This window comes from Haplochromis burtoni, unplaced genomic scaffold (genome assembly GCF_018398535.1).
Source record: "Haplochromis burtoni strain Fernald_Lab_line unplaced genomic scaffold, NCSU_Asbu1 Contig_824, whole genome shotgun sequence".
NCBI lineage: Eukaryota > Metazoa > Chordata > Actinopteri > Cichliformes > Cichlidae > Haplochromis > Haplochromis burtoni.
The window spans coordinates 87,810-107,888 of record NW_024583185.1 but is presented as its reverse complement, the minus strand read 5'-3'; the positions used below and the strand labels follow the sequence as shown (position 1 = coordinate 107,888).

The 20,079-nt window shown below is 48.1% G+C and overlaps 3 protein-coding genes across 9 annotated transcripts in view; all 3 read right to left on the bottom strand.

Annotated features, from left to right (window-relative positions):
• The window catches only part of si:ch211-89o9.6 (zinc finger and BTB domain-containing protein 5), a gene marked incomplete in the record, with an annotated part of 46,441 nt that extends 42,568 nt beyond the window's left edge, over nucleotides 1-3,873 (bottom strand). Inside the window, 1 exon segment of the mRNA XM_005950764.3 lies at nucleotides 834-3,873. Within this exon segment, the coding sequence (XP_005950826.2) occupies nucleotides 834-1,128 (295 nt within the window).
• An 804-nt stretch (nucleotides 3,874-4,677) lies between these two features.
• LOC102306616 (zinc finger protein Gfi-1) lies at nucleotides 4,678-8,771 on the bottom strand. Of its 3 annotated transcripts, XM_005950761.2 has the most exons (5): nucleotides 8,501-8,771; nucleotides 7,935-8,358; nucleotides 7,232-7,308; nucleotides 6,100-6,214; nucleotides 4,678-6,017 (listed from the first exon to the last, which is right to left on the bottom strand). In XM_005950761.2, exons 2-5 carry the CDS (start codon nucleotides 8,206-8,208, stop codon nucleotides 4,993-4,995), a joined length of 1,491 nt encoding a protein of 496 aa, XP_005950823.1. In that variant the 5' UTR covers nucleotides 8,209-8,358; nucleotides 8,501-8,771; the 3' UTR covers nucleotides 4,678-4,992. The 3 variants fall into 3 exon arrangements, with proteins under 3 accessions (XP_005950823.1, XP_042071733.1, XP_042071732.1); XM_042215799.1 differs by lacking the exon at nucleotides 8,501-8,771 and having other exon boundaries at nucleotides 6,100-6,211; nucleotides 7,935-8,484; XM_042215798.1 differs by lacking the exon at nucleotides 8,501-8,771 and having other exon boundaries at nucleotides 7,935-8,483.
• Nucleotides 8,772-13,101: 4,330 nt separating this feature from the next.
• The window catches only part of LOC102307116 (zinc finger protein 8), a 10,616-nt gene continuing 3,638 nt past the window's right edge, over nucleotides 13,102-20,079 (bottom strand). The window contains exons 2-4 of one of the 5 annotated variants that reach the window (XR_006053329.1): nucleotides 18,971-19,101; nucleotides 16,036-17,236; nucleotides 13,102-13,214 (exon numbers count right to left, since the gene is read on the bottom strand). Coding sequence is in view for 1 of the 5 variants with exons in the window: in XM_005950763.3 (XP_005950825.1) it covers nucleotides 16,295-17,236; nucleotides 18,971-19,101 (1,073 nt within the window). In the remaining 4 variants the exon portion in view is untranslated. Of the gene's footprint in view, nucleotides 13,215-13,869; nucleotides 13,985-14,426; nucleotides 17,237-18,970; nucleotides 19,102-20,079 lie in introns of those variants that run through there. The other 4 variants (XR_006053327.1, XR_006053328.1, XR_006053326.1 and 1 more) reach the window with 4 other exon arrangements.

Here is a 20,079-nt window from a genome sequence, read left to right as displayed (position 1 = left end):
ATGGAGGACAGTCCATAAGATATCAAGCTGTGCCGACACCGAGATGTTCAGTTTGAAGCCCGTGAGACACTTTGAGGTCCTTTTAGATTTTCTTTTCATTGAATGTCTTGAGATGTTTTGAGGTTAAATTTCAGCTCAGTGAAGCGCTTTAAGCACTTTGTCAGTAACTTGTGTTTCTTGTAGAACTGAGCTCCAAATAAAGAACTTTGTGTTGACAACATTGTTCGTTAATCATTTACAAATCAATATTGTCTGTATGGACAGCAATTTTTTTAAGTCAACATGTAAAACTGCGGTGTTAAGTGATGCAGTTGCACCTATCTTCTGTCCTGGTGCACCTAAGAAAAACCGTTAGGCGCACCAGTGCAACCGTGGGAAGCCTTAGTCTAGAGCCCTGTGATGTGTCTGAAATCACAGCGCAGGGTGACAAACATGAACCAAGATCGCGTTTGTCCCAAAGCTCATTGTCACAAGGTACAAATAAGCTGAAAACAGCCGATCAGAAAAGAAGATGGGGTTATATGTAAATGCAGATTTGATGTAGGAGGCTTCTACATGTGCTCTGTAATGTACCGGTGTAACAGCTGATGGGCGGAGATGTTCATTTCATCGAGTCTCGGTGAAGAGGTTTCTGAGTTTGCATGAATGAACCAGAGATGCTCGTGTCTCCACTTTGTGCCCTCTCTGCACACCGGAAAAACGAGCTAGGCACACTGTAGCCCCGGCTCTATCCAGGGCCCAGACTTTTTACAACATAATAAACGTGTGAGTGAAGAAAGCCTGGTTTCAGACTGGACTCTTCTTACTGCTCGCATTATTCGTGCTGACCGTACCGGCGGGGGTGGAGGGCTCTCGGGGCCTGTCGCTGCCGTTTATCTGCACCCTCGGCCGGCTGCTGTTCAGGGCACTCTCCCGGAGCCTCCTCTCGGCATTTCCCCGGGCCATCTTCAGCTCCAGCAGGTGTAGTTTCCTCTTCAGGGCCTTGTTCTCTCTCTGGCACTGAGACATCTGCAACCTCACCACCGCGTAGTCGTCGTCAACCAGCTTACAGATTTCCGCCACCGCTGCGTTTGCTAGGACCTCCATGATGGAGGCCAGCTGGGTCTGGAAGGCCAGGCGGTTGGACATGGCTGTTCGCCGCTGGCTGGCTGCTCTGTCTTTGCTCTTTCACTGCTCGAGTAGGACTAAGAAACTACTGGAGGTCGTTCACACCATTGCAGCACAGCTAGCAGGTAAACACTAGCACCTCACCGCTAAAGTGCATCTCCTGTTTGACGGTGGCTCACAGCCAGTTTGCCGTAACAGCGCCACCCTCTGTTCCGGAGGATGTAATGCTGCTCGTAGCTCGGTGGCACTAAAGCTCCAACTTGTTCAGATGGATGTTTGTCACCAGATCACCTGATTTAGCTACGACTCTGAATTTGTCCAATTCTGTAACAGCGGCTAAAATAACAGAGAAACATCAGACTGTGGCTGGATAACAATATCTCAATATCTTTTATAATCTCAGTTATGAGTGTACTGTGTGACACAAGTTCGTTTCATCTGGCTGTGCTGATAGTTTTAAAACCAACTTGTCCAGCCACGCATAAAGATACAGCAGCAACCTTCCTGTTAGTAAGTGATCTCTGCCTCCTGAGCTACAGCCACACCTACTGCTAAGCACAACACCTTCTGCTGTCATGTTTTTATCTATTAAATTATAAAAAAATAACGATAACTGGATGTGTATGCAAATGTAATCATTACAATTGTGGAACACTGAGACACGCACAAAGATCTAACTGCTGTCGTCTCGTACATAAAACAGAAAGTCTCCACAGAGAGGATGTGCAGGTAAACGGTGGTTCGGGTCAAGTCAGTGTAGCCACCTCTGAAGTGACAGCTCTGGAACATACAAATGACAAAGTGACAGCACACAGCAGAAATGATGAGCACAGCATGGCGAGGTTCACTGCAAACCTCCTACATATTTAATGACATCAACACTGAAACATGTCATGAAAGAATACTCGAAGGCAAAGTATTTGTTTTAGCTGCTACAGCCGATTACACCCAGACACCAACACACACTAACACGACTCTGATATATATGTTTCACTTTACATCTTTTTACAGTCCTGTGATGTGTTGAAATGTGGACAATGAATGTCTGACATTAAAAGATTCATCTTCAGGCCTGGACCTGGAAAAAGCTTCTCCAGTCAGGCTCTGCATCCAAAAATAATAATACCAATAATCCAAATGTAATGCCCTCTCTTCACAACAGCTTATTACATTTCCATCAATTCAATATGAATGTGGAGTGCACACACATAAATGTAGTCAGCACAACGAGGAGGTGCGAGCTTGGGCAACAAGATGTGCTTCAACAAAGTGCCAACACGTCAGAGTCACTGCACAGGTCTGAGAAGGCCACTCGTCCACGATACTGTCACGATGACGCTGATACAGAGAGCATGGAATCAAACCGCAACTCCAGTTTTTCCCTTCTAACAAAGGGGAACCTTTAAAGTGCTTCAACGGAAGAGTCTGGAAGTTTTTTACAACAACATTACTCAGTTTGTTATAGCTTTTGTAATCGTGCAGCAACATGGACTCCTAGCCGCTGCACAGCTGTGGTATCCTAGCCTTCCTGCAGCAGCCCGCCCCTCGCAGCTCCTCCCATCACACCAGGACACGCGTCTTCTTCATATCAGCTAAAATAAGATGAAACCCACTGTCCCGCTACAACGTGCCTTCTATGTCCACTTTTCCTTTCGACTGGTCACCTTATCCGGGCCATAAAGACCTCTGATTGGAACTCTGGACTTTGGAAAGCAGAGCCCAGAAAAGGACCGTCAAAGAGATCGAGGCGATTATCCCAACAGGCCTGAGGAAAGCTGCAGCCCATCCACGGGACGAGAGTCAGCGCCGTGAATGCTGCCAGTCCCGACTCTGTGAATCACACTCGTGGTCAGCGATCAATGTTCATGACAATTTGCATATTAATGTTTATGAAACGGAGCTAGTGGTGCTCGTGTCAGCTGTGCTGTGTGCACGGTGGGAAAGCTGCAGCCTGACCCGGATGGGCCGTGAAACGTTCCTCCCAAACAAAGCGCAGCATCCACACAAACACAGACAACGTTCTGGGATTTCCCTTCTTGGTTCTTGAGACATAACTAAGGTACTGTTACTGTGCCACATGTAGCACACTCTCTGTGTGCAGGATTGACTAATGTTCATTATGTTAATAATACATTCAAACATGAATTTGGCATATTGAGAGTCCCATTAATGACCGATGTTCTGATGTTAGACTAAAGAAAGTGCTCTGTGTTTGCAAACTTTATCAACCAATATTTAATGGATGGAATAAAGTCCACTCTTCTAAATAGAGCGATCACCTTCAACAGATGTGCAGATGCTGTTTGCCATCACTGCTTTATGTACATAGCACCAGGTAACAACAGTTAGGTGGAGAGTCTGCGCAGCAAAAGTCAGACTTTCTGTTGTCATTGCTACTTACAGCTGCTGACAGCATGAAATACAACATGCTGGAATCAGCAGCTGTGTCGCTGCCACTACACTGCACTGTCAGCTTCCAGCTTCATCTAGTCATGAACACCGATGTTTGATAAAAGCATGAGCCACACTGGTACACAGTCATGCTCCTTGGGCCACGAGATTAAAATAGAGGTTCTGCCCTTTTATTTGCTCTCGACATCGCGGTTTTATTAAGGAGGGGTTTTCGTCACAGCTCATTCGAACGAGTTCTCAGAGTTTATTGTTAGACTCAGAGTCTAGTCTCAGAGTCTAGTCTCAGAGTCTAGTCTCAGAGTCTAGTCTCAGAGTCTAGTCTCAGAGTCTAGTCTCAGAGTCTAGTCTCAGAGTCTAGTCTCAGTCTAGTCTCAGAGTCTAGTCTCAGAGTCTAGTCTCAGAGTCTAGTCTCAGAGTCTAGTCTCAGAGTCTAGTCTCAGAGTCTAGTCTCAGAGTCTAGTCTCAGAGTCTAGTCTCAGGTCTAGTCTCAGAGTCTAGTCTCAGAGTCTAGTCTCAGAGTCTAGTCTCAGAGTCTAGTCTCAGAGTCTAGTCTCAGAGTCTAGTCTCAAGTAGAGTCTAGTCTCAGTCTAGTCTCAGAGTCTAGTCTCAGAGTCTAGTCTCAGAGTCTAGTCTCAGAGTCTAGTCTCAGAGTCTAGTCTCAGAGTCTAGTCTCAGAGTCTAGTCTCAGAGTCTAGTCTCAGAGTCTAGTCTCAGAGTCTAGTCTCAGTCTAGTCTCAGAGTCTAGTCTCAGAGTCTAGTCTCAGAGTCTAGTCTCAGAGTCTAGTCTCAGAGTCTAGTCTCAGAGTCTAGTCTCAGAGTCTAGTCTCAGAGTCTAGTCTCAGTCTAGTCTCAGAGTCTAGTCTCAGAGTCTAGTCTCAGAGTCTAGTCTCAGAGTCTAGTCTCAGAGTCTAGTCTCAGAGTCTAGTCTCAGAGTCTAGTCTCAGAGTCTAGTCTCAGTCTAGTCTCAGAGTCTAGTCTCAGTCTAGTCTCAGAGTCTAGTCTCAGAGTCTAGTCTCAGAGTCTAGTCTCAGAGTCTAGTCTCAGAGTCTAGTCTCAGAGTCTAGTCTCAGAGTCTAGTCTCAGAGTCTAGTCTCAGAGTCTAGTCTCAGAGTCTAGTCTCAGAGTCTAGTCTCAGAGTCTAGTCTCAGAGTCTAGTCTCAGAGTCTAGTCTCAGAGTCTAGTCTCAGAGTCTAGTCTCAGAGTCTAGTCTCAGAGTCTAGTCTCAGAGTCTAGTCTCAGAGTCTAGTCTCAGAGTCTATCACAAACTCACCTGTGTGACCGTGTCTCACTGTCAAACCACCAATATGAAGACAGTGTGGGGTAGACCAACCGTAGAACTGATTTAGGACAAACATTTACAAACATTTACTCTGAACGTCATCATGACATCACCTCATCTACGCTCAAGCTACCATCTTTAAATGTTCACCATTCAGAGTCCAGAGTGTATCAGATGCTGCTACAGCATTCATGCTACAGGCCACACTGAGACTGTTGCCGGTGTCTGCGAACGCTACACATCTGGCTGAAGGACTGGCCGCAGCGCGAGCAGCTGTAGGGTTTCTCCTGCGTGTGAACTGTACGGTGCCTCTTCAGATGGCTCGATGAGATGAAACTCTTCCCGCACAGCGTGCATCGATAACGCCTCTCACCGGTGTGGATGAGGAGGTGAACCCGCAGGTTGTTGGGCTGGGCAAAACCCTTCCCACAGTGAGGGCAAGTGTAAGGTCTTTCCCCGGTGTGCACCCGCTGGTGCAACTCCAGGCCGGCCGTGCTGGGGAACACACGTCCGCACACAGCGCACGCCACCGGCTCTTTTGCGGCGGCGGTGCTGCTCCTGTAAGGCCGCCTCTGGCTGCTGGCAGTGCCAGTGGGAGCTGTCGGAGGAGGGGGAGGGGGCGGAGGTGGAGGGGGTGCAGCTACTACGGCGGCAGCAGCAGCAGCCATGTCGAAGGAGGCAGCAAAAGCAGCCATCTCGTGAGCGCCGCCTGTAAAGAGCATAGTCGGGGGGCCGTCGAGACTTTCTCCCCCTCCCTGTGAGGGGAAGGAGGCAGAAGGGTGCCCGCTGTCCGTGTTCCCCAAACCCAGCTGTGCTACTGCATAGGCTGCTCCCAAATGGCTGACACGCTCCTGCATCCAGGCCAGATCCAGGCCCAGGCTGTTGAGGCGGTCGCAGCTCGACTCATCAGAGGCTATAGTGGCCGACAGCTGAGAGGGATGAAGGTCATCTTCTGTGAGCTCATCTGTCTGGACCTCTGGCTTCAGAGCCATATCAGGTAGGCTCCCCGAAGGGTCCCTGCGAACCGCTTCGGAGGCATGGACCCCCTCGGTGTTGCCTACGGGCTTAGCAGCCTTACGTTTTGCTCGAGGCCTGCAGGTCAGGTCCATCGTGGCATCAGCAGGAGAGGAGGACAGCTGTGATGTGGAGGATGTGAGGCTGCTGACGCTGGTGTCGAGGACAGTGTCAGCAGGGGGGCTTTCCTCGCTGGGCTCCAAAGCTGTAGAAGGACAGACAGTAACACTGAAACCATGTGAGCAGCCAACAAAACACTGATGTAACTGTGTGGGGGCCACACTCACCTGCAGAGAGGCCACACTCCGCCCTTATGTTAACCTCCACCTTCAGATCCAAGTTGCAGTCATCTCTCTCCTCTTTTTCCTGCTTCACCAGTGTCAACATCTTGGCTTCCTCCTGCTGAGAAAAGACAAACGAGCCCCACAGTTTCAGCTACTGCATCAATCATTTCTGTCCCACACAGCAGCCAAGACGCTGCGGATGCTGAAGGAAGACATTCAAGACTTTTTGCATCCAAAATAGAAATAACTGCACGTGTGCACACTGTGAGTGGAACCAGCTTCCAGTTTGGATTCAGGAGACAGACACTATCTCTACTTTCAAGATTAGGCTTCAAACTTTCCTTTTTGCTAAAGCATATAGTTAGGGCTGGACCAGGTGACCCTGAATCCTCCCTTAGTTATGCTGCAATAGACGTAGGCTGCCGGGGGATTCCCATGATGCACTGGGTGTTTCTTCTTCACTCACTATGTGTTAACAGACCTCTCTGCACTGAATCCTTAGTTGTTATCCATCTCTGTCTCTCTTCCACAGCATGTCTTTATCCTGTCTTCCTCCACTCACCCCTAACTGGTCTCAGGTGGCGGCTCCACCCTGAGCCTGGTTCTGTTGGAGGTTTCTTCCTGTTAAAAGGGAGTTTTTCCTTCCCACTGTCGCCAAAGTGCTGCTCATTGTTGTGATTTCTCTGTATCATTGTAGAGTCGACCTCACAGTATAAAGCACCTTGAGGTGACTGTTGCTGTGATTTGGAGCTGTATAAATAAAGCTGAATTTGAACCCAAACCATGAACTTTTTCTAATTCAGTTTATGTTGTATTCCTAACTCCAACTGTTCCTTTTTAGGGCCTAAACCAATAGAACCCTTTAAAGATCCTGAACCTAACAAAGTAATGTTTTTAGAGTGAATAACATATGAAACATATCTGAAACATATGTTAGAGGGTGGACTCAGACACATCTGAGTCTAACCTTAGGATGTGGACCTTTTCTTTGTCACACGGTCACAGATCAACACTGACGAAAATAATGTTGGATTCTTGTATTAACAAAAACAGATTGATCTTGGATTAGAGGTTCACAAAGTGCAGAGAGCTGAGGTTATATAGCGTGCCAGCCTAGTGCACGATTCATCTTTACCTTTGAAACTGGATGAAAGGGTTTGCCTTCAGAAAGAGCCAGAGGAGGGGGTGCCAGGGGCTGATGGTCATCAGGTCCTGAAAAATAACACAGGACATTGAACATGTGCTCCCCCACGTGTTTCAGCTGTGTGTCACGCAGCCACATTATCAGACAGACACGCCACGCATCCCCACGTCTGATGTCTATGATATGCCGTCATATTTGACGCACGGCGAGCTAAACCGTGTGGCAGCAGAAACTCGGCACACCTGGCAGTGTTTCCACTCTTCTCCAGTTTTGCTGCGCCTGGGTGAGCAGTGGCTTCCTGTTCTTCTGCTGCTGTAGCACATCTGTTCGATGTGCTGTGCGCTCAGCCCCGCTCTTCTGCATACCTCGGTTGTAACGAGCTCTGATTTGCTCTAACATCAACTACACCTTTTCACCCGGAGAACTCACTGGATTATCTGCCTTTTGCTGAACTCCACAGGTGGCTGTGCAGGAAGAGCCCAGCAGATCAGCAGGTGCATGTTACACCAACCAGCATTTGAGGACACCTGAATCAGGTTTGCTGGGACAAAACATGCGAGCCATCTTTTACCATGCTCTTCATGGGAGACAGGACGAATTTCTCCGACTAGCGCACGGGGCTGGATGCAGCAGTATAATCATTACTGAGCTCACAGCTGGATGGGTGGATGTGCAGGGTGTCCCGCTCCCCTACCTTTGGGCGGCCTAAAATGAGCCGTGTGATGCTCCTCGCGCTGACTCCGTCTCCTCATCCTCCTCTCACAGCTCCGCATCTTCACGTCCATGTCTCGCAGCCTCTGCCGCAGGGCTCGGTTCTCCTTCTCGCTCTTCTCCCGCTCCTGCTCCATCTGAGAGCGCAGCGCCGCGTAACCGTCGTCCACCAGTTTGCAAATTTCGGCTACCGCCGAGTTGGCCAGCATCTCTATGATGGAGGCGATCTGCGCTTGGAAGCCGACGCAGTCCGCCATCGTGGCCCGCGCTGTCGGAGTGCACGGACAGATGCGCGCGGCAGACGCTGCGGTGCACGGGCGTCAGGAGATCCGCGCACTGATGTGTGGCCGAAGACATGCACAGGCTCGGCGTCGGCCTCCTGGGCGCTGTCAGGTGGGAGTCGCCTGCTGATGACGTCAGTTTGTTGTTTAGTATCATGTCGCAGGCTGCCGTCCCACATGTGACAGCATCAGGTCACAAAAATAACCACCTGTGTGTGTGTGTGTGTGTGTGTGTGTGTGTGTGTGTGTGTGTGTGTTAAAGACAGACCTTAATCATCAGGCGTTCTGAGGTCTAAATCCTGACAGGAAGTGTTACCATGGCACTCCTGTGCAAGATGCAGGTGCGCGTGTGCTGTGGAGGGGCTGTGATGGCTCATCACACACACGCGGGTCACCTCTGCAGCGTCTCATGCTGCTACACAAGTCTGCCATCTGTAATCCAGTTTGAGATCCTTCCCAGACGCCTTAACGCCCACTCACCTCATGGGCCATCTAACCTCAGGAAATCACATGATAGGGCGGGGCCAGGTTTCACAGTGGGCTCACCTGAAACCTTGGCTGTATCCCAATTCAGGGTCTGCAGCCTTAAAGGCTGCATTTTAAGGCCGATTATATGGGCTCAAAATGTGGTCATAACAAGGGCGTAGATTGTCATGGACGGAAGGGACGTGTCCCCACCAGTAATTTGATCTCTTCGAGTAAAGAAAAACAAACCCGATAGAAAGAAAAACGATGTGTCAGCGTCTCATTCACCCAGCGGAGCAGAAAGAGTTAAATTACCTCTACTGGAGTCCTACGTCATGTGACAAATATGGCCAATGTGATTGGCTGAGCCTTTCAGGGAGCTCTGTTTAGTTTCAGCAGCGGCAAACCTGCGCTTCCAGGAGGAGAGGAGGACGGCAGCAAAGAGGAAGAAGCTGGGTATAAGAAAGTGTTTTTCAAAGAAACCTGTCAGTCACTTAAAGCCAAGTTCACTCATAAAATGTGTCACAATAACGTTACAGGCTATAGGCCATACATGCCAACACTCCCGATTTTTCCGGGAGAATCCCGAATTTCAGTGCCCCTCCCGAAGGTCTCCCGGAGCCACCATTCTCCCGAATTTCTCCCGATTTTCCACCCGGACAACAAAATTGAAAACCCATATTCCAGATTGGCCCAGCCAATTCCAGTTTCCAACAATGGCTACTACTACTGCAGCTACATAGCTTTAATATTACTCTTATTTCTCTTTCTGGGTCGCAAAATAAACTTAACATATTTTCAGGCGAGAATGTAGCGGAGTAAACTTCAAATATCTGGGCCGGCGTTGTGCCAAAAACTGATCTCCAATGTTTCCGTGTGTTTTTTATGTGTAATATCATATGATGTTAAATAGACTTCTGTGAACAGGTATTACAAAGGGGTTATATATAAAATAAAAAATTACCTGTTCCTCAAGTATCTTTGTAACCGTGTTATTGTACCTACATTATAATCAACCAGCTTCCTTTTGTCCACTTAAAATATGTTTACAGAACTATTTTTGCATTTGTTGCAATTTCAGCTGTCCTCTTGGCCAGATTACTCTTAAGAGAGACATTTTTAAAGTAAACAAGAATTTTTTTAACTGCATAAATAAAGGATACATAAAAGTCACTGCCAAAAACTGACTGAAGGTTCTACCTTGTTACAGGAATGTTGTTTGTTGCTCAAGATGACTTGATATCATTCACGAGGGATACATTTGACATATGTTTCACATATTATAGACCAACAACTTATTTATAGCAGTTTAAATACAAGCAATCAGTTTTTGGCAGGCAATCACAACACCTGGTTCTCAGGTGGACGCAGCCTCTGAATTTGGACACCCCCATCCTGTTTCTGGCCCCGGCCAATAATAACGGTGACATTTAACTTATTTTATCCGATAAATAAACATTGTAAAATTCAAGTTTTGTGTGTGTGTTTGAATGTCTCCCTAATTCTGAGGTCTCAAGGTTGGCAAGTATGTGCCAGGCTTTGGCCCACATCAGTCTAAAATTGTATGTAACCATGAATAACGTGTTGCCATGTCCACCAGGAGAGGCTGGACAGTATAGATGTAAAACCAATATGCCAGCAGTTTATCTCAGTGAGAGGAGCAGGCCTGTGTTTGGCTGCTTCACATAGTGGACATTGAGTTGTTGTGTGGGGCATGTAGTCCATGTCTGTTGCTGTAACAGTAGTTCATGTTTAGAATAAAAGATCGCAGCTCACTGAGTTAATCGGGGCAATAGTGCCTCAAATGTTGCGTCATTTTGCTGAGAGATCTTTTACTTTGTGGTCATCTTAGATGAGTAGTTTTATGGACGAAAACCAGCAGGTCACTGAGTGTTCCCTTAGTGCTGATGTATAACAGATGTTGATGTACTATAACTGAAGTAATGATGTTAAGTCCTTAACGTCATATTCTTTTACTGTCATGACTGTATTTGAAGCTATTTTTATTTTTGTATGATACCTGATTTATATGGAATATGGCTGAAGTAAACTAAAACCTGAAATACTCAGTCATTTGTTTAATAGTAATTGTGTGAACTTAGCCAAAAAAAACCTGCAAGTTACAAGTACGAATTTTGACCCTATTTTTCTTCCCTTCATCTGATTGGTCAATGTCATGTCGATCACAAATGTAACAGTCCAATCAGAGAACAGATGGGTTTGGCTGTCGGAGGGGCGCTTTTTTTGAACTGCAGGTCCTTGAAAGGAATAAATGCCCTTTTACATGCCAACCCAGCGTTTTCCTTCATCACCACCAATGACCGTATAAAAGATGGATGACGTGACAGCGCCCCAAAAATGAAGCCAAAACGTCTCTATCGCCCCCTGGTGTCTGGCTGCAGTATAGGTCATAAACCCCGCCTCCTCTATGTTAGCGGATGGGACTGTGGTCAGACTAAAATAAATTAATTCTCCTACGAGAAACTTTTTCCAAAGATTCTTTCTTTTGTTATCAATAGTTCTCATCACGCTGATTGATGTCCAATGAGTCTCCTCTCCCATAAGTTTGATTCTAATTCCTACCGCGGTGATGGTAAATTGGGGTGAAACGTCATCATAGCAGCTTTGACTGGCAGCTGCAGAAGTGGAGGTGGAGCGGCCGAAGAGTAAACTGTTAAAAGTAAGTACTGAATATTATGTCACTTATTTATGTGCAAATGTTTAATAATGAGGAACATTAAAACATTCCTGTTGGCCACATGTTGGCAAAGTTATTTGCCATTAGCGATGTTTGTACTTTCAGCGTTTACTTGGTTTTAAAGCCTTTAAAATATAATACAATAGTCGACCTTAATCTTACAGATGTGATGATTTATGGATAATTAAAGTCAGTCATATATCCACAAACACAACAAGCTGAAAGTCAGTGATGCTGCTCGGTTTGCAGTCCTGAAATCACGGCACAAGCAGGATTCACTGCACTGTTAATGTTAGCTATGTTATATTGCTGCCTCTGTTCGGTGGTGTCGAGCCAAACGCACTTTAACGTGTGTTTGAACGAGCTGACGGTTCACTCGTTAAGCTGAAAGAAAGATGCTTTAATCACAGCAGTCACACATGTGTCCACTGCACCATCTGGAACTCTTCTTGTTTACACTCGTAATAACACAAACACTAAATCCTGCTTCTCTGGTGCTGTTGTGTAGCAGTGTGTACACCTGAGACTGTCACCTGTCTGTCTGTCCTGCACTCTCTCTCTGTTTCTTTCTCTCTGATTGTGGAATAAAAGTATGAACATGTGTTTATAAGTTACACTTGTGTTTGAATCCTGCAGCTTATCACACATTTGATTTCCATGTGTGACGACTGCAAGTGTCCAGAGTGAGGACAGACTGAGGGACCCACTGCTGCACATCATCTGTGAGGCTTTGCAGCCCTGATGATCCACCAGGACAAACTCAGCAGTGTGTGAGGAAGAGGAGGAGGAAGAGCCAGCAGCAGCTGACAGATGGAGAGAATAGACAGACTGTTCCCTGTTTGTGAAGGACTGCTGAAATATAGAGCGTTATTACATTTATTGCTAATGCAATCATATGGCACACTGACTTCTGAGGAAAGTTTAGATGCACTCATCATCAGAAAGGTTGCCGACCCCTGCTCTGGGGTGAACTGCAGCTCCATGACCTGGAAGACTTGCTGTAATCGATGAAACCATGAATTCTGCTCTCTACCAGAAAGTCCTGAGGCAGAAAGTCTGACCATCGTTCACAGAGTCACCTTTGAACGTGTCAGGAAAACTAAATGAAGGCTGTTTTCTGTCACAGTGGCTGGGTCACCCCGGAGTGTATTAGGAACACCTGGTGATGACGATCTGAAGGCTACACCCTGTCAGTAAATAGCCCATTGGTGTTGAGTCACATACTGGTTCACACACAGTCCACACACTACATCGGTGAAAGACTGGTGCAAAGACAGCTGCACTGCAAAAGAAGCATTATCGCTCCGAACACACCAAGCGAGAGCCAGACCCCTGCTCCTGACTGCCAGGGCCCTCGTAAATGCTGCTCGGACTCGATAAGTTGTCCATCTGCTGCATCTGCGACCACGATGGCTATGTTAGCTGGACCTGGGAGTCCACTGTTTCTATGGCAACAGGAGAGGCGTTGAACCCCACACCTCCGGCTGGCTCATTAAGCTGTTTACACAGCAACGGCTGATGATGTCAGCACTCAGCTCTGCTGAGAGGCGCTCCCTCGTCTCCACCTCCTACCCACGGCCCACCACGTCTGTCAGCGCCACGTGGCAGCAAGCCGACTGCAGCGCCGTCAAGCTTCGCAGCAGAGCTCCACTCTGAGCCATCTTGGAACCTGGTGGAAAACCAGAGGCTGGCTTTGAACTGATTTGGTTGACTGATGCAGTTTTGAGTGTAGAACAGGATGCTGCTCCGTATCTTCAGTCCTGATGTCCTCCTGCCAATCCAGCTGCCCCTGGGAGGGACTGTTTCCCTGGAGTGGAGCCTGAGGAGCCCACAGCAAAGAAACAGGATTAGAAACGGCATTTTTCAGGTTAATACCTGACAAGTTTCTCCTTTTCACCTTCAGTGAGATGCCACAGTGCTTTGTTAACTGATCTGGATACTTTTTTAGTCTCAGCCCTACATTTCCAGTGCGCCGGTACAACGTCTGCAAGTTCTGAACACTCGAACAGTCTCTAGGTTTTATGATAGTTTCATTCAGACACAATATGAACCATAGGATAGGATGTTCCACAGCAGCGTGCATGTTCAGCCAAACTGGCCCAGCTCTCACACAGGCACTAAGACTGAAATCAAGTGTGGAGTTTTTGCCTACAGCTGAGAGTCCTATGAGGAAAAATACACATTATTCTGGGTGTATGTTAGTCTTGAGTGTGTTAGAGCTCAGCCACCCTGGCACTGGATGATACTCTCTCCTGGCTCAGTCCCACACACCGTGCTGCTGAGTACTAACGATGAAGCTTCAGGTACCATCACCTCTCTGGGATCTGTGTTTCCTGACTCTGGTTTTTACCACAATCATTTGTAATGTAATGAATTCTTCAAATATTGGTTTCTTACAGACATCGCGGTGCCACTGGCTGCTCTGTTCGTCTATGCAGTGACCAGGACCGATGGTTAGTCGGTGAACAGCCTTCGTGGGGTTGGCAGCACGTGAAACAATGTAAGTGAGAAACAGATGATACCTTGGACCTGATCCACGTCTTCCTCCGGGATCTGAGAGCTGCTCGTGTTATTCAGACTCCCCTGACCCTGGAAAGAGGAGGGAGGCGTTTAGCTGACACAGAGAAGCCAGGGGGCGCTCACAGAGTGAGGGGGGGTCATGACAAGTTGTGGACGTCAACTGAAGCTGTGGCTGTGACATGAACCGTGCTTTCACAGCACCATCACATCTCATACTTGTATTTGACTCGGTGCAGTCCTAACGGCAGGGCTGTGGGGGACAGTACACCTGCACAGCCCTGGAGCAGTGAAGGAGGAGGAGCTCCTGGAGGAGCGTTTGGTTTTTCTCCACTAAGTCTCGTTTTTGTAGCTGCAGGAATCTGTGCATCTATTTTGCTTACAGGCCAGCTTAAAACAACCCATCCAAGCTAGACCGGCACTAATGCACCGCTCCGGTGCCGACAGCGAGCGTGAGCTCGGCCGAGGACCACAGAGTCCAGAGCGTACGACACAGGAAACGACAAAATACAAGTGTTTGAAAATACAATTTATTAGCAAATTTACATGTCACTATATTCACGAGTACAAAGCAGTGACAATGTTTCTCCCTTCTTTGTTGAACTCATAGCTCAGATTTCATGAATTCATTTCAAAGGTGAAGCGAAGTTTGTACGTTAACAGGGAGATGTTCGTGATGATGTCATGACTTTGGCTCATATCCCAAATGAAAGAAATGAAGGAAACCAAACGAAGGCTTCTTTGCAGCCATCAACTCACACAGCCCGTTACACACAGGGGGCGTGTCAGGAGCTCCCGTTAACCTGGTGTGGACTAATAATCTGATATTAAAGTCAACGCTGCAGATTAATGGGGACGAAGCTCACCAGGACAGCCATGAGGCGTGAAGATAGATTTAAAGGTGGGGGAGGTTTATATATGAAGTCTCGACGAGTTCACAGAAACTTTCATCAGTCAAAAGAAGAAAGCAGCTGGGTTAGCAAGTCAGCCTCTGCTGCTAAAGACAGCAGCTGTGCCTTTGTACACTTAATGTGTCTGAATTCAGTCAGTCTGATGTCCATACAGGTGCTCAGCAGCAGCTATGATGGTTCTTGGTTGATTGCTGGATCTGAAACTGACCTGCTTATCAGACGTGGCCGTGTTTTTATGAGCACAGAAACGTTTCTAGTTCTTTCATCAGTGTAGAGGCACCAGGATGATGAGCGCAGCCACTGCCAGCATCCTGTGTCTGAGTGTCAGCATGATGCAGACAGCCAACACCACAGGCAGCATGCTAACGCTAAGCTAAGAGCCCAGAGTGATGCTACAGCAGAGTGTGTGCTGACCCCAGACCAGCAGCCAGAGCCTTCATCAGGTAACAAAGTGACGAGCAGTCAGCCTCCGTTTCTACCTGAGACGATCAAGTGCTCAGACCTAAACACTAAGACAAACATCACATGTGTCCTCACTGGGATTTGTGTTGGTGTGTGGGACACTGAAACACCTCCAGCATGACAAACATTTGACCAGACAGCGTGCAATGAATCTGCATGATGTGACGTCTCTGATGTGCTGCTCAGAAACGGTGCAGCCTCTCACAGCAGAGGCAGCGAGAACATACAGGAGGTCTCAGTGATGGAGTTAATCACTCAGTCTGTGCCCGTCCCCAGCTGACGCTCATGTTGCTTTGGTGCTTTTTGCAGAACATTTGTGTTAAACTGATTAGACTTCATGTAAATACACACACACAGGAAGCAGGTTACAAAAGACAGAGGTGCAGCAAACTAACGGCAACAAGTGCACCACACACCAACAGTTGTGACATCATTTCTGATGTACGGGCGTCTGCAAGGAGCTCATAAAGGACTAGAGGTGATGATGATGATGATGATGACGACGTGTCAGCATCTCGTCTACTATGCAAAGATCAGAGGTGCTGATGTCTGCCATGTGCCAGCTGATTCATGCTGCTCACAGTTCAGGAGTTACAAGCTCATTCACAGTGTTCATGGTCTGATTGGATACTTCCATGGAAACGCCTCTGTGTGTGTGTGTGTGTGTGTGTGTGTGTGTGTGTGTGTGTGTGTGTGTGTGTGTGTGTGTGTGCGTGCACTGCTGTTCCATACTCATCCTTACACACTCACATACTGCATCCTGTCCCTCATCAACAACAGTGTGTGTCCTTTGTGTGCTGCAGGTGTGCACACACAGATTCAGATTCCCACGCTGCAGAGGACTGTGTGGGTGACGTGACAGCAGCTCATGTGATAATATTCTGGTTTAACATTCCCACCATCCAGTCCTGTTTCATGAAGTTAAGGCTGAGGAAGGTTAGTAGTGTATAAGCCTGCCTCTGGGGGAGAAGCTGTGGTGCAGCGGGCTGTGGAGAGTTCGTCTTTGGGTTCAGTGCTGGATCTTCTGATGCCTCTTGAGGTTGCTGGGGTGGGAGAAGCGCCGGTTGCAGACGGAGCAGCTGAAAGGTCTCTCCCCGGTGTGCACGTTGCGGTGGATATCCAGCTGGCTCTGGCATACGAAGCTTTTGCCACACAGCAGGCAGGTGTAGGGTTTCTCCCTGGTGTGCCTGGCCATGTGCTTCTGCAGGTCCGACTCCATGAAGAAGCGTTTGGTGCAGATGGTGCAGCCGTACGGACGCTCCATTGTGACGGCCTGGTAGAAGGACAGAGGGAGGGCTTTGTGTTGGACCGCAGGGTGGTGTAAAGTCAGGAGGTGCGTGTCACTGGAGGAGTTGATGCTGGAGGTTCCTGGAGGGTCATCGTGAGGAAGCACAGACCCGTCTCCGGCTGAGCACAGACCCGAGGACCGAGTCTGGGATGATATCGCGTCCTTGTGTCCGTCTCGTCCTCTGATCTGTACTCTGGTTGTCTGGACTGCATCTGACGAGTCACCCCCCTCCCCTGCGGTCTCCTTGTCCGATGCCCCTCCCCTATCAATGACGATCACTTCTGGCAGCGGGTACTTGGAGGGCTCCAATGCCGCCTGGTTATCTTTGCTGTTGTCCTCACAGGAAGCTGTACCCAGCCCGGTGTCAGCACCTTTACTCGAAGGCCGACGGTCCCCTGCTCCGGTCTGCTGCGGCTGGGAACTGTGAAAAGTGTCGCCGCCCTCAATCTCAGCCGTCCCACCGTCAACAAAGCCGACGACGCTGGATCCACTGACCTCTTTTCCCCTCAGGTTTCTGGATGTCTGGCCGTCGCTGACGCCGAGTGACGTAGCAGTGGTGGAGGCAGCATCTCGTCTCGGCAGCTTGTGGTCAACAGACCCAGCGTCCACTGCTCCCTCCACCTTGACGATCAGCAGCTCGCCCTCCCCCTCAGGCTCTGCTGACTGAGAGGACACACCCACTTTGAGAACAACACTGTTCTTCACATCATCAAACTATTTCAAATGTAATCATTACAACACACGTCCAAATAAATAGTTACATAGTAACGCGTTACATATATAAAAAACTGTTTCCATGCAGAGCAAAGCTGCAGCCTGTCTGCATGAATCCAGCTGATACTTCCACGTACCCACCGTGATGTTTTGGTTTCTGGTTTTAAAGGCCCATTTTCACAGGCAGACAGGTAACTAGACTGTGCACATTTTAAATATTAGGACTGTTTGTATTAGTTTGCAGTGAATGACGACAGTCTGAAGCCCACAGGCATCAACAAATACTGCGTTTCCTCCCTGAGACGTTGTGCTGCTTCTCTACTGTGCTGTCATCCTCCAGATATTTATGGACCCAACATTAGATTTCTTATTCACGCTCAACAACGACAAGAACACTTTTCACTTTAAATGAGGGATGCACCACATGACAGCAGCAGCTAGCTGGAGGGCTATCGTATCACGGAGGACGCTAACAGCAAAGCTGTGGACAGCAACTGAGGGTAGCTGCAAACACAAACCCTCACATATTTGGCCAGGGAAGAAATTTGGCTTGGAAAACAGAGACAAGTGAGCATTTACAGGCTTTTACTAAATGCAGACACATTAGCTCCTGTTGCTGTAGGTGTTCTTGCTACCACCTCTGAATGAAAACGCACCGGAAGAAAGACAAAGCCAATAATGTTTGTCACTGTTGTCTGTGGAAGTTACGACGTCAGACACATGCTAAGAAACATCACATCGTGAGGGGAAAGTGTTCACAGGCAGTGGACAGAAGTGTGAGTACACTCTGTTAGAGAGCGCATTAAAGCACACACACCATGAAAGAACTAAAGCACATGTGACTGTGGTCACAGACACTCACTCTATTATAGAAATGTCTACATCTGTTCTATTGTGTTCCCTGCAAGCCCAGGGAGTCCTCATAGCTCCTCCCACGACTGGAAAAACAGAGAGCGATGGAAGGAGGAGGGTGGGGGGAAGTTAGTGAATCAGGAAGTGTAGAGGAATAATAAGCAGGAAGTGAGGTCAGCTACAAGAGGATGAAGAGTGGAAATACACTTGGTCCAGATGACCTTTGCAGGTATGAAGATGTCTGTGAGAGGCTGTTGAAGCGTGGAGAAGAACTGTACTGGTACAGATCTGCCAGAACGAGGCTGATGTTCAGAGCTGCAGTAACTACAGAGGGACGATGAGCCACAGCAGGCAGATGTGGGACAGAGCTGTTGAAGCGAGGTTACAGAGATCAGTGAGCAGAAGATGTTTGCTTTGAGGGTGATGATGGAGAAGAACAGAGAAGGTCAGCTTCACTGTGTCTTTGAGGATGAGAGAAAGCAGATGACAGGCTGCTGAGAGAGGAACTGTGGTGCTGCATGGAGGTCAGCAGTGTCAGAGCAGTGTGTGAGGTGGTGCAGGACACGTACAAGGAGACGGTGGTGAGGTGTGTGGGTTACATCAGGCATCTGCTCTGAGCCTGTCCGTGCTACACCTTCATGGATCGTATGTTTTAAACGGGGGTAGAGTAACAAAGGGAGGTCTGCCGGGGCCACTGTGGTCACTCGCAGTCACAGATCCAGCCATGACCATTTAAAAACAACTTAAAACTATAAAAACTTTGTGTGACAGTCTGTAAGTGTGAACAGTTTGGACTGGTGTGTAAATGGACGTGTGTGGATGAGGATTTACCTCGGCTTTGGTGGTGGTCACAACCTCCTGATCAGGATCCTGGTCCAGACTGACGAGCTGGATCTTCTGCACAGACTGATGAGCTCCTGGCCCTCGGTTCAGAAACCTGGTCCTGCCCTGCAGAGAGGGGCCTTATGGGATACCAGAAGAATGATTAGAGGCTCATGAGTCTGATCACTCAAAATAAAGACTCATATAAACAATCAGGTGTTTAATGTCGTGCCAAACACACGTGCACGTTATGTATTAAAAAGCTGCATGTCCACAGAGTCAGAGGCTCGCCGCTCCGAGTCAGCCCTCCTTACACCGGCGGCTGATGCAGTAGACCATCATAACAGCTAAGCTGGATTTGAGCGTTTGGACAAACAGACTTCATCACAGGTGAACAGGTACAAATCACCACCTACTGACCAATCAGATCTCCAGAAAACAGCCACTCCTGGGAGATCCCTGAGACGTGTGTGCCGACAGTCTAACGCAGGGGTCCCCAATCCCAGTCCCTGAGGGCTGGTGTCCTGCAGGTTTTAGATGCATCTTTGATCCATCACAGCTGATTTAAATGGCTAAATGACCTCCTCAACATGTCTTCAGTTCTCCAGAGGCCTGGTAATGAGCCAATCATGTGATTCAGGTGTGTTGACCCAGGGTGAGATCTAAAACCTGCAGGACACCGGCCCTCGAGGACTGGGATTGGGGACCCTGCTCTAACGTCTGATATCAATTCTTAAAGGAAACTTTGTTTTCTGTTGGCTGCAAACTATTTTACAGCACGTAGTTGTAACCTGTGTGTTGTGTTTATCACTGACAGTCAAACCATCAACCAGCACTGAGGCTACAGTAGCTCCGCCCCACTCTACTGAGTGCTTTAACTGGACCAACCAATCAGCTGCTGGTACAATAACCAGCGTGACTGGTCACATGTTGTCCACACCGTAGATGAGGGAAGCCAGGGTCGTGGGTTTGTTGGGCCCTGCCCTTTTACTGCGCAGCCGCCAGTACGTATACTAGTGATGGCCAAATGAAGCTTTCTGAAGCACTGAAGCTTGTATTGAAAAACGGTTCATTACTCGAAGCTTTTCAACACAGTCCTCTCCGGTGACATCTGGTGG

Bases quoted from the DNA above. Each gene is read 5' to 3' on its own strand.
- LOC102306616 (XM_005950761.2), bottom strand. From the start codon at position 8,208: ATGGCGGACTGCGTCGGCTTCCAAGCGCAGATCGCCTCCATCATAGAG. The intron at 6,215-7,231 runs GTAAAGATGAAT...GTCTTTTCTCAG, and splicing joins CCTTTCATCCAGTTTCAAAG to CAGGAGGAAGCCAAGATGTT. The intron at 6,018-6,099 runs GTGAGTGTGGCC...GTCCTTCTACAG, and splicing joins GGAGTGTGGCCTCTCTGCAG to CTTTGGAGCCCAGCGAGGAA.